The 18836-nt window shown below is 41.0% G+C and overlaps 1 protein-coding gene across 4 annotated transcripts in view; it reads left to right on the top strand.

Moving 5' to 3' along the window:
* PRKDC (protein kinase, DNA-activated, catalytic subunit) overlaps positions 1 to 18836 on the top strand; it is a 210775-nt gene that overhangs the window by 125453 nt on the left and 66486 nt on the right. For 3 of the 4 annotated variants that reach the window (XM_011291282.4, XM_045050129.1, XM_045050128.1), the window contains 8 exons: positions 948 to 1121; positions 1788 to 1886; positions 2893 to 3100; positions 5058 to 5247; positions 6839 to 7051; positions 12153 to 12265; positions 14470 to 14601; positions 17546 to 17725. In XM_011291282.4, coding sequence (XP_011289584.2) covers positions 948 to 1121; positions 1788 to 1886; positions 2893 to 3100; positions 5058 to 5247; positions 6839 to 7051; positions 12153 to 12265; positions 14470 to 14601; positions 17546 to 17725 — 1309 coding nt within the window. The remainder of the gene's footprint in view (positions 1 to 947; positions 1122 to 1787; positions 1887 to 2892; positions 3101 to 5057; positions 5248 to 6838; positions 7052 to 12152; positions 12266 to 14469; positions 14602 to 17545; positions 17726 to 18836) is intronic. The other variant, XM_045050127.1, reaches the window with a different exon arrangement.

The following is an 18836-nucleotide window of genomic DNA, read 5'->3' as shown; positions in this document are numbered from 1 at the left end:
ATTGATAAATATAGAGTGTGCCAGTAACAAAGAATGTATGTTATGGTGCCGTGATATCCTTCATTAGACATTTACTGAATATCAACTGCATGTGAAGCATTAAGCTGGGAGCTGTAGGAGGAAAAGATACATAAAATAAGGAAATAGACGTGCACCTTACTGGGGGCTCAGACTACCCTTGACTCGTTGTATGACCTGCCAGGTAGCCTGAATAGCACTTGAAATCATTGTTTTAAAATCATGAAATCCTTTTTTTTTTTTTTTTTCAATGTTTATTTATTTTTGGGACAGAGAGAGACAGAGCATGAACGGGGGAGGGGCAGAGAGAGAGAGGGAGACACAGAATCAGAAACAGGCTCCAGGCTCTGAGCCATCAGCCCAGAGCCTGACGCGGGGCTCGAACTCACGGACCGCGAGATCGTGACCTGGCTGAAGTCGGACGCTTAACCGACTGCGCCACCCAGGCGCCCCTAAAATCATGAAATCCTTTATATTTAGTTTATGTTGTTTGACATTTCGGATTTTTAAAAAATGAACTTTTATTTTGGAATGACTTAATATTTACAGAAAAGTTGAAAGACAATACAGAAAATTCCCATATACCCTTAACCCACTTTTTCCATGTCACATAATTGTGGCATATTTGTCAAAACTAAGAAATTAACATTAGTACATTTACTAAACTAGATTTTATTTGGATTTTATCAGTTTTCCCACTAATGTCCTTTTTCTATTCTAGGATCCAATACAGGGTACCATATTGAATTAATTTGTTTATTTTTAATACTGTAGCTCATGATAATTTTTTAAGATGTAATTTTTATATTTCCATTGTAACAAATTTTGAAATACAGAACAGCACAAAGAAGAAAAAGTTACCTGTCACATCTGAAAGTATAATAAAAATTATTAAATTGGTATGTTTTTAAAACCCTCTCTTACTGTAGAGATGATGAAAGACAGAAAGTGTGTTTGGACATAATTTATAAGATGATGGCAAAATTGAAACCAGTAGAACTCCGAGAACTTCTGAATCCTGTTGTAGAATTCATTTCTCATCCTTCTCCAGTGTGTAGGGAACAAATGTATAATATTCTTATGTGGGTTCATGACAATTACCGGTAAGCTCTACATTAATTTTTATATTACTTTTTTCAAGGGAGCATTTGGGTGCCAATAGCCATCTGGAGTAGATTATAATAAATAATAAAATGTTTAAACATTTTTAAACATAGGATTATTCATTACAGTGAGTTTATTTTAGTATATTGACATGTATCCTTATTTTAATTCATTTCATGTATTCGTGAGAAATATTCAGAATGTGCAGTTTTTGGTTGAGTTAATACTGTAATTTGTTTTTACAGTTCTCCTTTTAAGATCTGACAAAATTAAGAAAATGAACTCTGTGGGATGTCTTCATCCTGTAGGACTGCCACCACAGCACTTCCCATGGGGTCTGAGTCCATCCTAGGACCTCTTAGCGTTCCCAGGGAACCCCTGCAGCCCTACTCCCATTACCCCCCCCCCCCCACGCTGTCCTGTGCACGTGAGCCCTGTCACACTGTAGGAAGGGTGATGACAGTCACCTGGATGGGCTTGCAGAGGCACCAAAGGAAGGTGTCAGGGTATGTCCGTATGAGGGTAGGTTCTGCTATGGTTTGGGAAGTTAAAGTTCCACGGGAAAAGCCAGATTATTTTACTTTAATCTGGTTGGTGTTATGACGGTTGAACAAAAGTGATAAGAAGACAATATTAATGTTTTGTCATTTTGTTATTTTTCTCAGAGATCCAGAAAGTCAAGCAGATGAGGACTCCAGGGAAATATTTAAGTTGGCGAAAGATGTGTTGATTCAAGGGTTGATCGATGAGAACGTTGGGCTTCAGTATGTGTTCCTCGAATAATAAGGCCAAGACAAATAAATTAGGGATGTTTCTTTCTAGACTAGCATTGAGTATTTGTCCACAGTTTTAGAATTATATTTATAGTATTAGCATTTTCTATGCTTTCTGCATTCATGATGTTTAATAAAAATGTATTTTGAATTACATTAAGACTTAAAAATTCTGACAAGTGATTTTAATAAAAAATTCTTGAAAAACTGTGGGTAAAGCTCTCTCTGCTCACACAGTGAATTAAAGTGTTTCAAAATAAAAAAATCTGTAATGCTGATTATTATGTTTCTCATTTAACTCATGGTTGAGATCACACTATACATATTAATATTGAATGAAATGTTTGAAACTTCAGAAGTAGGAGGAAACTATAATGATTATATAGGAAAATACAAATGACGATTGTTTTTCTCTAAAATGTCTATTCTAAATTTTATGAGTGTTTTGTTAAGTACTAATTATAAAAGAAGGGTCATAAGCTTTTTGTATGATTCTGTATATCAATTAATTTTCCATTCTGTCACAATTTTAAACTCATTTTTGCTTTTCAAATTACATTTGGATTTCATAAGCATTCATAAATTGTAAAGCCTAACCTGGCTCTTAACTAGTTTAAGTTTTGAATATTTTATGGCACTAATTTTTGGAGTGAATTGTTTTAGCAAGGCAGTGAAGGATTTTATATAATTTCTTAAGGTGTTTTCTCAGTTTCAAAATAGCTAATATTGTATACTCATCATTGAAAACTTCCCAGATAATAGAGATAAGAATAAAATCATCTAGTTTTTCACTGATGCTGAAGTTTGGAATATTCCCTTCCCTCAGTGCATATTAGTGTTCATAACTCATGTTACACTCTTGATACAATTTTGAATGTGGTTTTCCTCATGTTAAGGTTTATAGGGGTGAAAGACTATCTTCTCGACATGACACCATATGTAGGGCATTCTTTCTCATTTGACAATATCTGAAAAATCTTTCCTCTCTGCTTTTCAGGTTAATTATTCGAAATTTCTGGAGCCATGAAACTAGATTACCTTCAAATACGTTGGACCGATTGTTGGCACTAAATTCCTTATATTCTCCAAAGATAGAAGTGCATTTTTTAAGTTTAGCAACAGATTTTCTGCTTGAAATGACCAGCATGAGCCCAGATTATCCAAACCCTGTGTTTGAACATCCTCTGTCAGAATGTGAATTTCAGGTGAAGTATTTGTCTCTACAATAATAAATATTATAGGGGCGCCTGGGTGGGTTGGTCGGTTAAGTGTCCGACTTCGGCTCAGGTCATGATCTCACGGTCCGTGAGTTCGAGCCCCGCGTCGGGCTCTGTGCTGACAGCTCAGAGCCTAGAGCCTGTTTCAGATTCTGTGTCTCCCTCTCTCTGCCCCTCCCCTGTTCATGCTCTCTCTCTGTCTCAAAAATAAATAAATGTTAAAATAATAATAATAATAATAATAAATATTATAAGCTTTTCCTATCTGTTAGTCAGCAAACATTTTCTAATAGAGTTAAACTGGCTGTCTTTGTTTTATTGAGATATAAGTGACGTGTTAGTTTCAGGTATACAACATACTGATTTTAATATTGGTGTGTACTGTGATGTGATCACCACGATAAGCTTAGCTAACATCCATCACCATGGAGTTACAGACTTTCTTTCCTTGTGACCAGAACTTTTAACATCTTCTCTTTTAGCAACTTTCAAATATACAATACATTATTATTATTATTATTATTATTATTATTATTATTAATTACATTATTGTAACTACACGTTATATCCCATGACTCATTTGTTTTTTTAACTGGAAGTGTGTACCTTTTGGCTCCCTTCACCCATGTCCCTTTCCCCCATCCTCTGCCTCTGGCAGTCCCCAGTCTGTTCTCTATATGTATCAGTTCAGGCTTTTTGTTTTGTTATTGTTGTTTTTTGGATTCCACATGTAAGTGAGATTCATGTGGTATCTGTCTTGCTCTTTTTGATGTATTTTACTTTGCATAATGCCCTCAAGGTCCATTCATGTTGTTACAGATGGCAAGATTTCCTTCTTTTTTATGGCTCAATAATATTCCATTGTGTGTATGTGTGTACGTACGTATATATATATATACGTACGTACATATATATATACGTACGTACACACGCACATATATGTATCTATGTATGTATACATACACACACACACACACACACACACACACACATCACGTCTTTATCCATTCATCCATTGATAGACCACAACACAAAAGTTGCTTCCATGTCTTGGTTATTACTAATAAGCTAGCCTAGAGATGCGTATATCTTTTCAAGTTAGTGGTTTTTTTACCCAGAAATAGAATAGTTGGACCTTATGGTATTTCTATTTTTAATTTTTTGAGGACTTCTATACTGTTTTCCATAGTGGTTGCACCAATTTACAGTCCCACCAGCAGTGCATGAGGATTCCCTCTTCTCTACATCCTTGCCAACACTTGCTATCCCCTGCGTTTTTGAGCATAGCCATCCTGACAGATGTGAAGTGATGACTTATTGTGGTTTTGATTTGTGTTTCCCTGGTGATTAGTGATACTGGACTTCTTAGTTTATTTGGAATACTCACACATCCTTTCTGAAACACTTCTATTTGCTTTAACCTCATCTGCTCACACTCTCTTCACATGCTCACACTTGTCCCCCTTTCAGCCTCCACTTGGATTTTCCTTTCGCCATAATACCATCCCCCTTCCCCATCAGCACCCCCCAATCCATTTGGTAGGTGCTAAGGTTGTGCTATCTCTCGGCAGCCTTAATGGCCTGTGATGATTGAAATAATAACAGTTGTGCTCAGTTCGTCTATGCCGAGCCGGGCAGCATAGCCTGACTTCTCAGCTTGTTGCAGCTGTGGTGCCATTATTGGGTGTGGCATTAAGCCATTTCATGCAGAATGTGATGGAGGAGAAAAATGGTTTTCCTCCCCCAATACTAATTAGTATATTCTAATTGGCAAATAATTTATTTAAAATTTTTAAATTTGAAGGGGTTCTTCTTCAGCTGTTTCCCACACAGATATATGAAATTATATACCTGTCTGCTAATGGCACCATTGGATTTTAAATAAAATTATTTCAGTGTTGCTAAAGAAGGACCATGATTTAATTCGGAACTCTCTTACCTGCAGGAATATACCATTGATTCTGACTGGCGTTTCCGAAGTACTGTCCTCACTCCAATGTTTATTGAGACTCAGGCCACCCAAAGTGTTCTCCAGACCCGGACCCAGGAGGGATCCCTCCCAGTTCAAGGAGCGATGGCTAAGCAGATACGGGCCACCCAACAGCAGTATGACTTCACACCTACACAAACTGCAGGTACCTGTCAGCCTGAACACATGCCTGCTTTGCACCAAGCAGTATGATCTATGGAAGCAGCCTCCACTGCAAGAACATTGGCTGTAAGAGTAGTGAAACAGTAATAGAAAAAAGTGTTAAGAACCACAGAAAAGTCATGTCAGTCAAAGGAGAAAAGGATTGAAGTTCCTAGAGGTGTCAAATTCTTAGAGTTAGAAAGTGGAAGGGGGCCTCTAGGGGTTGGGTGAGAGGCAATAGGGAGCTAGTATTTAAAGGATATGGATTTTAGGGCATCTGGGTGGCTCAGTCAGTTAAGCGTCCAACCCTTGATTTTGGGTCAGGTTCATGGTTGTGAGATCGAGCCCCCCATCGGGCTCCAGCTTAAGATTCTCTCTCCGTCTGCCTCTGTATTTCCCCCGTGCAGGCTTGTGAGTACATGCACATGCATTCTCTTCTCTCTCTCTCTCTCTCAAAAAACAAAAAAAAAAACAAAAAAAAAACGGAATTTTGTTTGAGAAGGTGGAAATGCTCTGGAGGTAAATTGTGGAGATGGTTGCCCAACTGTGTGAATATACCTGATGCCATAGAAATGTACACTTCAAAATGGTTAAAATAGTTAATTTGGTGTTCTCTAAATTTTACCACAATAAAAAAAGTTGAAAAGGATTATTTTTGACTGGAAAAAGCAAAAGTTACAGTACATTTATGTTTTGCTTTGGTTTTGTCCAGAAAAGTCTGTTTAATGCAACAAAGTTAAAATCCTTTATCTCAAAAGCAAGTACTGAAGAGCTAAACCAAAATCATTTACTGTGTTTATAGTATTAAATTTTTCTTTCTTAAATTGTTCACCTGTTTCCTTTGATCAGCAAAGTACAAGTTGTAGAGTAAAACACATAAATCATTTCAATTTATTTTTTATTTTTTATTTTTAACATTTATTTATTTTTGAGACAGAGAGAGACAGAGCATGAACAGGGGAGGGGCAGAGAGAGAGGGAGACACAGAATCGGAAACAGGCTCCGGGCTCTGAGCTGTCAGCACAGAGCCCGACGCGGGGCTCGAACCCACGGACCATGAGATCATGACCTGAGCCGATGTCGGACGCTCAAACGACCGAGCCACCCAGGCGCCCCGTAAATCATTTCATATAAATATTTCAAACATTTTTCCTTTGTATCATTTTTTTCATGTCTGTTGGTTCTGGAAGTAGGATTGATTTGAATAATTACCATGGATATTTTATGATATTGATGTTGGAAGACATGGATCTTAGTACCTTATAACACAGAAAAGGTGTTACTGCTTGAAGGAGCAGGTGGAGTATTTTCCTGCTTCACAAATGAGGACCCTGAGGCCCAGACACCTGAGCTGCCTCGGGTCGCTCACTAGTAACTGATAGAACTTCTGCCCAGTGTCTCTGCCCTGACATGGCTGTCTCCCTGGAGGGGCTGTCCCCATTCCTGTGGCAGGTGAGCACACAGAGGCCCCAGGTGTCATGCCCAGGATGAGGCACACCTCGTGTCCCACAGTGTGGCTCCCAGTGTGGCAGGTGCAGTGGTGCGGTGTGGGCATGGCAGGTTGTGCAGAGCTGAGCATGCTGTGACATTTGCAGATGGCAGAAGCTCCTTTAATTGGCTGACTGGGAGCAGTATTGACCCGCTGATGGATTATACAGTCTCATCCTCGGATTCCTCATCTTCCTCCTTGCTGTTTGCCCACAAGAAGAGTGAAAAGGCACAGAGATCACCCTTGAAGTTAGTGGGCCCTGATTTTGGGAAAAAAAGACTGGGACTTCCAGGGGACGAGGTGGATAACAAAGCAAAAGGTAAAGTAAGCTTGCTGAAATGTATTTAAAATAAGTTAATGCGGAGGCTTAGATAAAGTGCGTTTCTGACTGCATTCACATTTCCTTGTAACCTGTAAATAAAACCATTAAAATTTAATTTAGGGGCATCTGGCTGGGTCAGCGAGTACAGCATGTGACTCTTAATCTTGGGTGTTGTGAGTTTGAGCCCCATGTTGGGGGTAGAGTTTACTTTAAAAAAAAGTAATAATAGTAATAGTAAAATTTAATTTAATAAATGGGCATTTGCCATGTTGAAAGCCTAATTTTAGGTGGACCAGAAAAAGCTATAGAATAAACTGGACTCAGTCCGTTCATGTGGTGACTCTCTGAACATCAGGGCTTGGTAAGGCAACAGGTAGGTGATGCTGAGATGAGGCAGAATTAGCAAGTCTCAGAGAGAGAGTGAGAGAGCACCAGAAAGGACCTGAGGAAGAGGCCACCTTTGGGACTAGCCTTGTGGACTTGGGTGTGGGAAGAGGGAGGGTGAACAAGGACCAAGGCAGGAAGTATGGAGCATGTTTGGGAAGTGGAAGGGACCCAGGTCAGCTCGAGAACATGTACTGACTGGCAGGCCCTGTGGCAGTCTGACCAAAGTGGTGGTGTGGGACATGCCCACTGGGAGCATAGAGCAGACAGCTGGGGATATGGAGGCAACCACAGCTGTCTGTAGTGACCCAGACAGACAGCAGGGGTCTCTGGATGACTCCTTAAGGGGCCCGCATGGAGCAGCATGTGGGTTGCCCAAGGGGGCCCGGGAGGTTGAGGTCACAGGCAACCTCCTGCATACACCCAGGGTCCCAGTGGGGAAGATGAGGGGAGATGCGCCATGGGGGCTGCAGGGAAGTGCTGGCAGAACACGCAGACCCCATGCTGAGGGCCAGGGTTCAAGTCAGCTCTTTGGGAGAAGGGCAGCTCTGGGACTGAGTGAAAGCCCAGAGGAAGAAGGTGGAGAGACAAAAGGTCCCAACATAGAACCTTGGGCAAATGCCAACCTTATGAATTCAGGTATAAAGAAGGGTAAATTCCTTTTATTTTTAAAAATGTTTTTATTAAATTTTTTATTTTATTCCAGTGTAGTTGACATACAGTGCTGTATTAATTTCAGGTGTCTACTCTAGTGATTCAGCAATTCTGTACATCATTACCCAGTGCTCGTGATGTTTTAAGTACTCTTAATCCCCTTCTCCTGTTTCACCCATTCTCCCCACCTCCCCTCTGATATGCTTTCTTTTATTTAAGATTTATTTTTAAGTAATCTCTACACCCACCTCACCCAAACTCACAACCCCAAGATTAAGAGTTGCATGCCCTAGTGACTGAGCCAGCCAAGTGCCACTGGTATGCTTTATTTTAAATAAGGGTAAATTCCTTTTAATGGAATCATAGGAACTGAACACATGCATGAAATGCTTTCCTCGCTTCCAACCACTGTGTTTTGCATTTAGTCGCAAATCTGTAGCCATACACAACTCTCTGGATTGTAGGAGAGCTAAATCCAGCCTTCTTTTGCTTAGCACTCTGGGTTTGAAGGGAGCTCATGAGCGCATTCCTGGTATGCCCTGACCCTGCTCGTCTGCCTTCCACCAGTCTTCTTTCTTTTATATCTTCTTCCTCTGCTGTTTCTTTGCCAAACTGTCTTCCAGCCAGAGTGCATGGCTCTCTGTCCTTCTGTAACTTTGACAATGAAAGCCCCGAAGTTAAAATGAAGTTCCAGAGTGACTGTCACCTTCCCACAGTTCGTGAATTGTCTTTCACACCCTTTGTACTTGCTCACCCCAAACCCATGGCCATGCCCCTTCCCATAGGATTGTCGAAGAGATAGGTGTGCATCTGGGGCAGCCTCCAGTCCTGCTAATGCATGGTGACTGCCTGTGGCCAACTCTGCTGAACGGGCAGGAGGCTTAGGAACAGGGAAATGCTGAGGATGCATAGTCCACAACTCAAGCTGTTGAGCAGTGCTTCCCTGTCTTCACTGACTTTGTATAGAAATTAAGGCGGTAAGAGGTGAAACCTAACTTTTAAACCATTTTCCTTAAAAGTTTTATATATGAATTTGAAAAAGTTGGAACTGAGTAGGTAAAATGAGTACTATTCGCTATCCATTTTAATTTGATTAATGTATTTGAATCTCTCCTTGTACCTTTGTTGATGTAAAATGTTTTGCACACTGTCTTCTTTGGGGTTTATGTATTTTCTTGCCTAGAGAGGAATATTTGAAATTCATTAAAATATGGTGGGGGCACCTGGATGGTTCAGTCGGTAAAGCACTGGACTCTTGATATTCGCTCAGGTCATGATCTCACTGTTGTGAGATCAAACCCTGCATTGGGCTTTGCACTGACAGCGAGGAGACTGCTTGGGATTCTGTCTCCCTCTCTTTCTCTGCCCCTCCCCTGCTCACACACTCTCTCAAAATAAATAAAGAAATTTAAAAAAAAAATGGTAAATTAATCCTTATTGTGATACTATTTATTATCCTTAAAACTTAAAAATTTGAAATTGTAACCTAATTAAAATACCATCATTTTCAACCATTATTGTAATTCTTTATTTCAGTTTCCTTTAGTTATTTGTATTAGAGTAATACATGCATGTAGTTTAAAGAGCCAAATACTTTGCCAAAGCTTGTTAGAAGAAACAGTAACCCATTCACTCCTGAAATCATCGTTGTGCTATATGCTAACTAACTTGGATGTAAATTGAAAAATTAATTAATTAATTAAAAAAAGGAAGAAGGAGAAGAAGAAACAGTAACCATACCCGTTTCCCCAATTCCAGACACAACCACTTACACCCTTCCATAGCTCCGAACACTTATTTGTATATTACCACCCTGCCTTTTTCCTCCCGTCCAGTATGAGTCGTTCTCTTTTGGCTTTTGCATTATGAACATCAAGGTCTTGGCTCCAGCTTGTCTGTTACCCCCGTCCACCACACACACGACAGTGAATTCGTCCTGTGCTTTCCTCCTGGAAAGGGTTATGTCTTGGTCTTGGTTTCATCATATTTTCCTCTTATTTTGGCTACGTAAATATTATTTGTGTTCAAGCTGTAGTGGTACTATGACTATTTTTCTTGTACAATAATTTTTTCTGGGCATTAATAATTATTTTGGTTTAGATTCCTACGTATTTATCACTTGTTTTCCTCTGAATTACCTTTTAATGTGTCCCAACGTATAAATGTTTTATCTTAAAAAAAAAAAAAAATCTTCCTGGAGCTTTTGGGTTGCCCTGTTCCAGGCTGCTTGCTCTCGGAGTCTGTTCAGCCATGGTCTGAACACCCTGCTCATCCTGAGGGTCTCTTCACCTCTCCTGGATCTGATTCTCCTTCCTTGGTGTGTTCCTTCTTTCTAGTGGATCACCTCCCTGAGTAGCTTCCTGAGAAAAAGGGTCAGAAACAGTAAGCTGTTGGGTCTTTTGGGTTTTTTTTTTTTAAAGTTTATTTATTTATTTTGAGAGAGACAGAGTGTGAGCAGGGCAGGGGCAAGAGAGAGGGAAAATCTCTGTATTGTCAGTGCAGAGCCTGGGGGGCTCAAACTCACTAAACTGTGAGATCTGTCCTGAGCCGAAGTCAAGAGTGGGATGCTCAACTGATTGAGCCACCCAGGCACCACCCCCCCACCCCCCCACCCCCCCCCCCGCCCCAAGCTGTTTTTGAAGCCTTGATGCCTTACGTTGCTTTTGATCACACTCACCCCTGCTGGGTAATTTAGCCATAGAATTCTGAGTGTGAACATGTAGTCAGGGTTTCCTAGTCCCCAGGGTTGGGTAGGGAAACCTGGTGGCATTCTTTGTGTTGATCCTTTGTAAGAATTGTATCCTTTCTCTGCAGTAGATCTTAAGAGTTTTAGGAAATTTCATGAAAGTGTCCTTTGGTGCATGCAGGTCTGTTTCAGTCCAGTTTTCTGGGCACAAGGAGGGTCTTGTCACATTGCTAACTCATTTTCCAGTTTTGGAATATTTTTTCTTGGATAATTTTGTTGATGATTTCCTCATCCCAGTTTTATATTTGTAATCCTTTTGCTTGGATAGCAGACCTTCTGGATTACCTTGGTAAATTTCTCATTTTTTTCATTTTGCTTTGTATTCTGGGAAATCACTTCAACCTTACCTTGTAATTCTTGCTTTTAAGTTATGATACCATATTTTTAGTTTCCATGAGTTTTTTATGTTCCCTGAATGCCCTTCCAGTCCTTGATCCACTGTTGCAATTTCTACTCTTTTTGATAAATGATAAGTTTTTGAAAAATTTTTTTTCCCGGATGGGCTGCTTTCAACGGTTGCTCTTTGCCTATTATTTATTTTCATTTCTGTCTTTCATGTTTGAAGGTTTCCTCACAATGTCTGGTGACTTGGCTTTTCGCTTATATTCCCAGAAGGGGCACTCAAAAGGCATTTGGAATAGCTGCATGTTGGGCGTGTGGAGGTCAGCCTAGACCAGGACGTGGAACCCCCTGATGTGTTGATACTTTGGTCTGTGCTTTTGTGCTGGTGGATTACCCAGAGGCAAAATCTCCAGTCTCTTGCCTGCAGGCTTTAGGCCAGGGTGCCAGCACTCTTGGAGGCCAAGAAGGGGGAGGCACTGCAGGTTCCGGAAGCCCTTGTGGTCGCTGGTGGAGTAGTTGCTCTGCCTGCAGCCATGCCGCCCTGGGCACCCATGGGCCCTGTGTCCTCTCCCAGGCTATCTACCTGCAGCATGGTGGGCAGGGGGTGAGGGCATTGCTTTCTAACCACACCTCCTGCTGTAGCTTCACTTTCCTCCCTTCCCCTGGAGGTGCCGGGTGCTGCCAGACCTTGAGCCTTCCAGGTCTTCTCCACTGTCATTGCTTTGTCCCTCGTTCTCTGCATGGTGGCAGTGGGTTCGGCTGCGTAGTTATAACTTTCTATTCTCTAGCTTCCAAAACTGATTAGTGGTCTCCTGTGCTGTTCTCTGTCATTAAAACAAACAAAACAGAACAACTGGATGAAAGTAAAAAAATGGAGATAAGCAAACAATTCCACTTTTAGAAGATTCTAGAAAGGAGGTAAAGCCAACTGCGAATTGGCCATCTGTAACAAACCTGCTTTATATTCTTCAGGTACAGACAGTCGGGCAGAAATATTAAGATTACGCAGGCGATTTATAAAGGACCAAGAAAAGCTCAGTTTGATTTATGCCAGAAAAGGTGTTGCTGAACAAAAACGAGAGAAGGTTTGTATCTGTTTTGAGAATTTGGTCAGAAATACTTATTTTATATCAAAGGATATATACTAAGGAAATAAGCTTCCCATCAGATATTTGTTCCAAAACAAAATTACAGAAGCAGCCACCACATGAATTAAAGTTCCTCTGAACCAAAGATTAGTCCTCTAATGTAGATGCAAAGGACAGTCATGACTCACTGATGAAGTCGCGGGAATCTTGGAATGGGACCTGTGTGGGTAGTCCCATGAGTCTGCGGTATGGTGTGGCTCACAGGCACTGCCGCGACCTCACCTCTGCCCTTTATCTCGGACTCTCACTGCAGTCTGGCTTTGTTCTTCTCTGTGTACAGACTGGCTTTCTCCATGTGGTGGAGACGGACGCAGCCCCCACTCATTCCTGAATCACCTTACAGCTTTAGCCTCTGGGAGGGATTGGCCAGAGCCTTGACCCACCTTTGGTCTGGGGCTACTGTGGAATCAATAAGCTGTAGTGAGAGGGGTGAGGCCACATTACAACCAGCCCCTGTCATGGGGGTGCCTGGATGAAGAGGGAATGGTGAGCCCAGAGAAAGGGGTGGGCAGGTTGGTGGATGGTTCAGGGCAATCTGCTGAAAGCAGGAACTTGAGGACCTTGTGTGGCATGAATTAAACATTTCTCAAAATGTGGAAATAATGAAAGAGGTTGTTTAGCCATAGCTTCAGTATTACTTATAAATCAGTAATTAAGACAGAATTTTCAAGAAAGATGAAATTGTGAGTTAACAAAAAAAACTGGCTTTGTATTAATTCAGTTTAAATCCTCAATCACTTAATTAACTTCCACATCTGAGTATGAAGTGGCCGAATGGTTCCACTATATTGTCTGTGGTAAGAAAATGCACTTTGCTTCTTTCTCTTGCCTCTGTAAGTACAGCGATTCTCTTGAAGAAGAGGGTTCAAAATATCAGTGCCCTGGGATCCTGTCAGCGGCCCCTCCCCACCTGCAGGGCATTCTGCTTCGTCCACTCAGAGAGGTAGCCACTGCCCCTAATTAAACCTGAAACCCAGCTGGGCTTGCCTGAAGGAAGTAAGAGGCAGACTCTGAGCAGAGGGAAGAGAGAAAACCAGGATCATTGGGCAGAAATCACAGGGAGATAGTTTGGTCTGACACAAAGAAGGTCCTTTTAATAATCAATAAATGTGGAACGGCCTGCTGTGTGGGGCTGTTCATGCCCTGTGATGCACGTGTTCTCATCTGAAGGGGCTGACCTCTCAGTAAGGATGCGTGGTGGTGATCAGGCATCGGAAGGCCATGCACTTCATTTGTTGGGAGCATTGTGCTCAGTGTCCGGCCCGACTCTGAATGCTAGGGGTACAGAGGTAAATATGATGTAAGTGCTCGCGGAGCTACAGCCCAGCGTGTAAAACAGAACAAGCCCAGAATGAGTTAAGATTATAACAGGTGCGGTGTTGGAAATTAACCAATGTAATGAGCAGGTAGGGGAGACTATTAAGAGGAAGTGGGAAGGGAAGCCTCTTTGCAGATGATGTCTGCAGTGGGAACCAAGAGTGAAAAGCTGTGGAAAGACATTTTAGGCAGAGATGAGCAGGTCCCACAGCCCTGTGTGGTGGGGAGTGGGGGTGACTCAAGAGCAGGTGCAAGGACAGCCTGGCCTGAGCAGGTGAACAGGCGTTGGAGGCTGTGGTGATCTCACTGGGCCTTGGAGCCCAAGATTTTTCTAAGAAGAATTAAAAGGAAAAACGAGCTCCTGGGTGGCTCTGTCAGTTAAGTGTCCATCTTTGGCTCAGGTCATGATCTCACCGCTCGTGAGTTTGAGCCCTACATCGAGCTCTCTGCTCTCAGCACAGGGCCTGCTTCGGACCCTCTCCCTGCCTCTCTCTCTCTCTTTCTCAGAAATAAACATTTTTTTTTTAAAAAAAGGAAATACAGCCCCCTGAGATAGCTTTAAAAAGTTTTAATTCAAGTTCTCTGATTTTAGATATTCCCATTACTCTGTGATGCATATTTAATTAATCTTTTTGCTGTTCATTTACCAGTGATTTTTATTTTGGATTTATTGTCTACCATAGATTGGTAAAGCATAGTGACCATACTGTTTTGGATAAAAATTGTCATCAAGTTCACCTTTATGTTAAGGATCATATTTCATGCACTACTGATTTTTTAAAATAAGAATTCTAATCTTCCTTTTTTGGTTCTAATGATTATAGGAGATCAAGAGTGAGTTAAAAATGAAGCACGATGCCCAAGTCATTTTGTATAGAAGTTACCGTCAAGGAGACCTTCCTGACATTCAGATTAAATACAGTAGCCTGATCACCCCCTTGCAAGCTGTGGCCCAGGTTGGTCCTTGAATGCTGCATTCTTCCTTTGACAGATAAAAACTATTTAACAGTTCCACGGATCTACTAGGTGTAAGAAAAAATGGCTGATGCTACTCTGTAACATAACTGAGGTGTTGATTTGTCTTAAACAGTGGATTTGGTTAAAAGACATTGGTCCAAGTCTTGGCTCTAAACCTTCTTCTCGCTGGTGCAACTTACTTCAACTCATCCAGAAGATAGCCTGCACTTGGGGTCCTTGTCAAGGACAAGGGGCACTTGTCAAGACACTTAATGCTCTGAGCCACAGTGTCTTCATCTGTAAAACCAGGGAGCAAAATCTGTTCTTCTTACCAATAATGTTGGTCAATGAAATAATGTATAAAAAAATTACTATAAACTTTAAAGTGCTAAGCCACTTAAATCAGCAATGGCTTATATGAGATCCTTTTGGTATGGGGGGGCGGGAATCCAGGGAGTATCAGTTTATGGGCGGGATTAGTATTCTTCCTTCTCTGTTAATTTTCTTAATAGTAGAGGATTGGAAATATTTTTCTAAGTCATTAGGGTATAAAAGTATTGAGAGTGAATGAAGTTTCTAGCTGAGTTCTCTGAAAAAAACAGGTATATATTCCCCAAAAGGCCAATTAAGATTCTTTTGACTTTTATCAAAATAATTTTTAAAGTTGAAGAGTACTATAATATATATGTGGCATTATGCTAGGTGCTGAAATATAATGCCATAAATTTTATTGTAATTAAATTTTCAGAACTAATGTTGCATATAGTAGGTATGTCTGCATCACCTTTTATTCTTTTTTAAGCTTTTTATTTAACCTAAATAATTATAGATTGACAGGAATTTGCAAAAATAGTACATATTCCCATGTAGCCTTCACCCTCATGGGTGGTATCTTATATAACTGTAATACGTTATTTCGATCTAGAAACTGACGTAGGAACAAGAGTATTGACTGGACTGCATTTTTCCCTGCATTTGTGTGTGCGTGTGCGCGCATGTGTGTAGAGAGACAGAGGGAGTCTATGCCATTGTATTATACACGCTGATTCATGTAACTACTGTCACAGAAGAAAGAACCCTTGTTTGTTACAGAGTGCTTTCACATTTCTCTCATTAGATCCTCTCAGTAATTTTGTGACATAAAGGCAGTTGTTAGACACATTTACAGATGAAGAATTGAAGTTAGCAAAGAATGGATGTTATGATTTAAAGCAACATGTCTTGCTGGGTGTGAAACTAAGACAAACCCCAGCCCTGTGTTCTGATTCCCGGCCCCGTGTTTTTCTCCCCGCCACCATTTCCCAGTTTTTCTCGTGCCTTGCACACATGCATTCACATCACTGTCTCAGAAGCGGTCCTGCCACCTGCTCTCCTTGGCATGGTTTGCACCTGCCCATGTTGGAGAGGTATGTGGTGTGTACGCATGGGAGCGGGTTAAAAGCCTGATGCTGCGTAGAGACCCATGTCCAAGTCAGCTCACCTCATTGGTGCTTGGAAAAAATTAAGATGCTGAATAGTGTTTCAAAAAAAGGACTCCATTTTTTCTGTTCTTTGAGGAGGAACGTGTTTCCTATATTTCTCAAATTCCAATACTTTATTTATTCAACACATGTTCTGTATGGAGCATCCTTCTGGATGCCAGGGACTCATCTAAGCACTGAGGTGCAGCTGTGGACAAAACAGATGAGGCTTCCTCTGCTGTCCGGGGGCTCCCCTTCTTCATCATGAGCCTTGCATGTGAGAGAACTAAAGGGGAGCCTGTAAACCAGCCGGGATGGCACATGTCCAGCAGCAGCATTCTGTTCTCTGAAGATGTTATTTATCTTAATCATCACTGCATTACTGTAACAGCAGGAGCATCTGGGACTCCCTGGGAAATGAGAGAATTTTTGCATAAGACTCAAGAATTGGGGTTGTAGACCTGGGAGCCTGTCTGCCACAGGTTAGGTGAAAAAAGCAAGTTAGCAAACAGCAGACGTGTGCATGTCCATAAGAGACCAACCTGTGCGGTGGCTGTCTTCATGTAGTAGAATTATGAGTGATACTTACTTTCTTTTTTCCTAATCTATATTTTCTGAAATTTTACATTGCAACCATACAACTTTCTGTAAGACAAATACATTACTTAAAATAAATAACAAAGAACAGATCAAATTGTACTTTTTATTCAGACAGTTTTATCAAGCAAAATAATTTTTAAATTTTATTCATGCATTCGTGCCTTCATTTAAAAAATATAGACCCTGCATGCCAGGACTGTTCTTAATACTGGTATCATAGGCACAGATACAGGATAATGTTCCTGTGGTCATGGAGTGTGAGGGTTAATGCCATAAAAGATGCCTTTAAAGGTAGCATGCTTTTAGGGCTGAAGCCACCAAACATGAAAAGCACAAAAATGGCTACTGATGGTTTTTAACAGTTTAAATTGTCATAATGATGGGACTTTGAAATTTTAAGTTGGCATTTTATTTAAGCTTATCGCTTAGTTCTCTTAAGCTTTGCAGTAATGCTGATGTGAGGATAGTACCTAAAAACCTCACTTAACCTCTCTGAAAGACCTTCCCAATTACGACACTGATCGCTTGATGTGTATCATCTTGGCTAATCCTCACTACAACCCTGAGATGTGTTGTGTTATGCCCACGTTAAAGATAAGGAATCCAAAGGTCCAGACCCACTCGTGAGTTAAGCTATGTCTCCGTATGTGATTAAGTCAGCTTATATACTTGTGGGCCCCAAATCCATGGTACCACAGATGTATTTGGTTAAATTTCAAATACTCCCCACGTCAGTGCCTGATAAAACTTTCTAAACAAAACTGAGATGTAAATTAGATATGTTTGCAGGAGTTTGTGTTTTCAAATAAGCTCTGATGGTAGCAGTAATTTCTATAGCATTTTTACTTCAGATCCTAATTTGTCTGTTTTGAATATTTTACAGAGAGACCCAATAATTGCAAAACAGCTCTTTGGCAGCTTGTTTTCTGGAATTATAAAAGAGATGGATAAACACAAGACCGTGTCTGAGAAAAACATCATTACTCAAAAGTTGCTCCAGGACTTCAATCATTTTCTTAACACCACGTTCTCTTTCTTTCCACCTTTTGTTTCTTGTATCCAGGTGAGCATCTACACATGTGCTTCATAAACTGCATTATCTACTTTGCCATGACCTGACTGTGTCACAATAACTTCATTTGTTCCACAGGCCAAAGCACAAGGTGTTTAACAATTTAGGTGTATTCTGTATGGTTACCTCTTCCCTGATGAGGTGTAATTTATTCGTTTTTTTTTTGTTTTTTAAACAAACTTATATGGGCACCTGGGTGGCTCAGTCGGTTAAGTGTCCGACTTCTGTTTGGGTCATGGTCTCGCAGTCTGTGGGTTCGAGCCCCGCGTCAAGGTCTGTGCTGACAGCTCAGAGCCTGGAGCCTGCTTCAGATTCTGTGTCTCCCTTTCTCTCTGCTCCTCCCCTGCTCACGCTCTGTCTCTGTCTCTCTTTTTCTCTCTCTCTCTCTCTCTCTCTTTCTCCCCCTCTCAAAAAAATAAACATTAAAAAAATAAAAAAAAAAACAACTTATATATGGCAGGATAATTAGAAATCAGCCTTGGTGTACAATGTTCTGATTTTTTTTTTTAATTTTTTTTTTCAACGTTTATTTATTTTTGGGACAGAGAGAGACAGAGCATGAACAGGGGAGAGGCAGAGAGAGAGGGAGACACAGAATCAGAAACAGGCTCCAGGCTCTGAGCCATCAGCCCAGAGCCTGACGCGGGGCTCAAACTCACGGACAGCGAGATCGTGACCTGGCTGAAGTCGGACGCTTAACCGACTGCGCCACCCAGGCGCCCCAACAATGTTCTGATTTTTAATATGCCAGTCCCTTTAGTGTTTTGGTTAAACCCTGTATGTTGTTAGTAGTTTTTCCTTAGGTACTATTTCTCCAAATTATTTCCTGCCTCCTGAGTGCCTTTAAGAAATGTGGACTGAGCACATTCCTGACTTTGTTGTAAGTTGTGGGAACAGTGAGTGATGGAAGAAGCACAAATTTCTGCCCTCCTAGAATTACAGTGGGTGACAAACAATAAACAAAAACAGAAGATAACATAACATAGTAGTGTCATCGAACTTGAGTACTACGGGAGTACTAAAGTAATGCAGGGTAGTAATGAAGCAGGGAGGGAGACAGCCTCTTGATCAGGGTGGGGGCTGTGTACTTAGACCGAGTGGT

The sequence above is a fragment of the Felis catus genome, chromosome F2, assembly GCF_018350175.1.
Source record: "Felis catus isolate Fca126 chromosome F2, F.catus_Fca126_mat1.0, whole genome shotgun sequence".
NCBI classification, from domain to species: domain Eukaryota; kingdom Metazoa; phylum Chordata; class Mammalia; order Carnivora; family Felidae; genus Felis; species Felis catus.
Note: the sequence above shows the minus strand (reverse complement) of the source record. Positions and strands in the feature narration are given on the sequence as shown.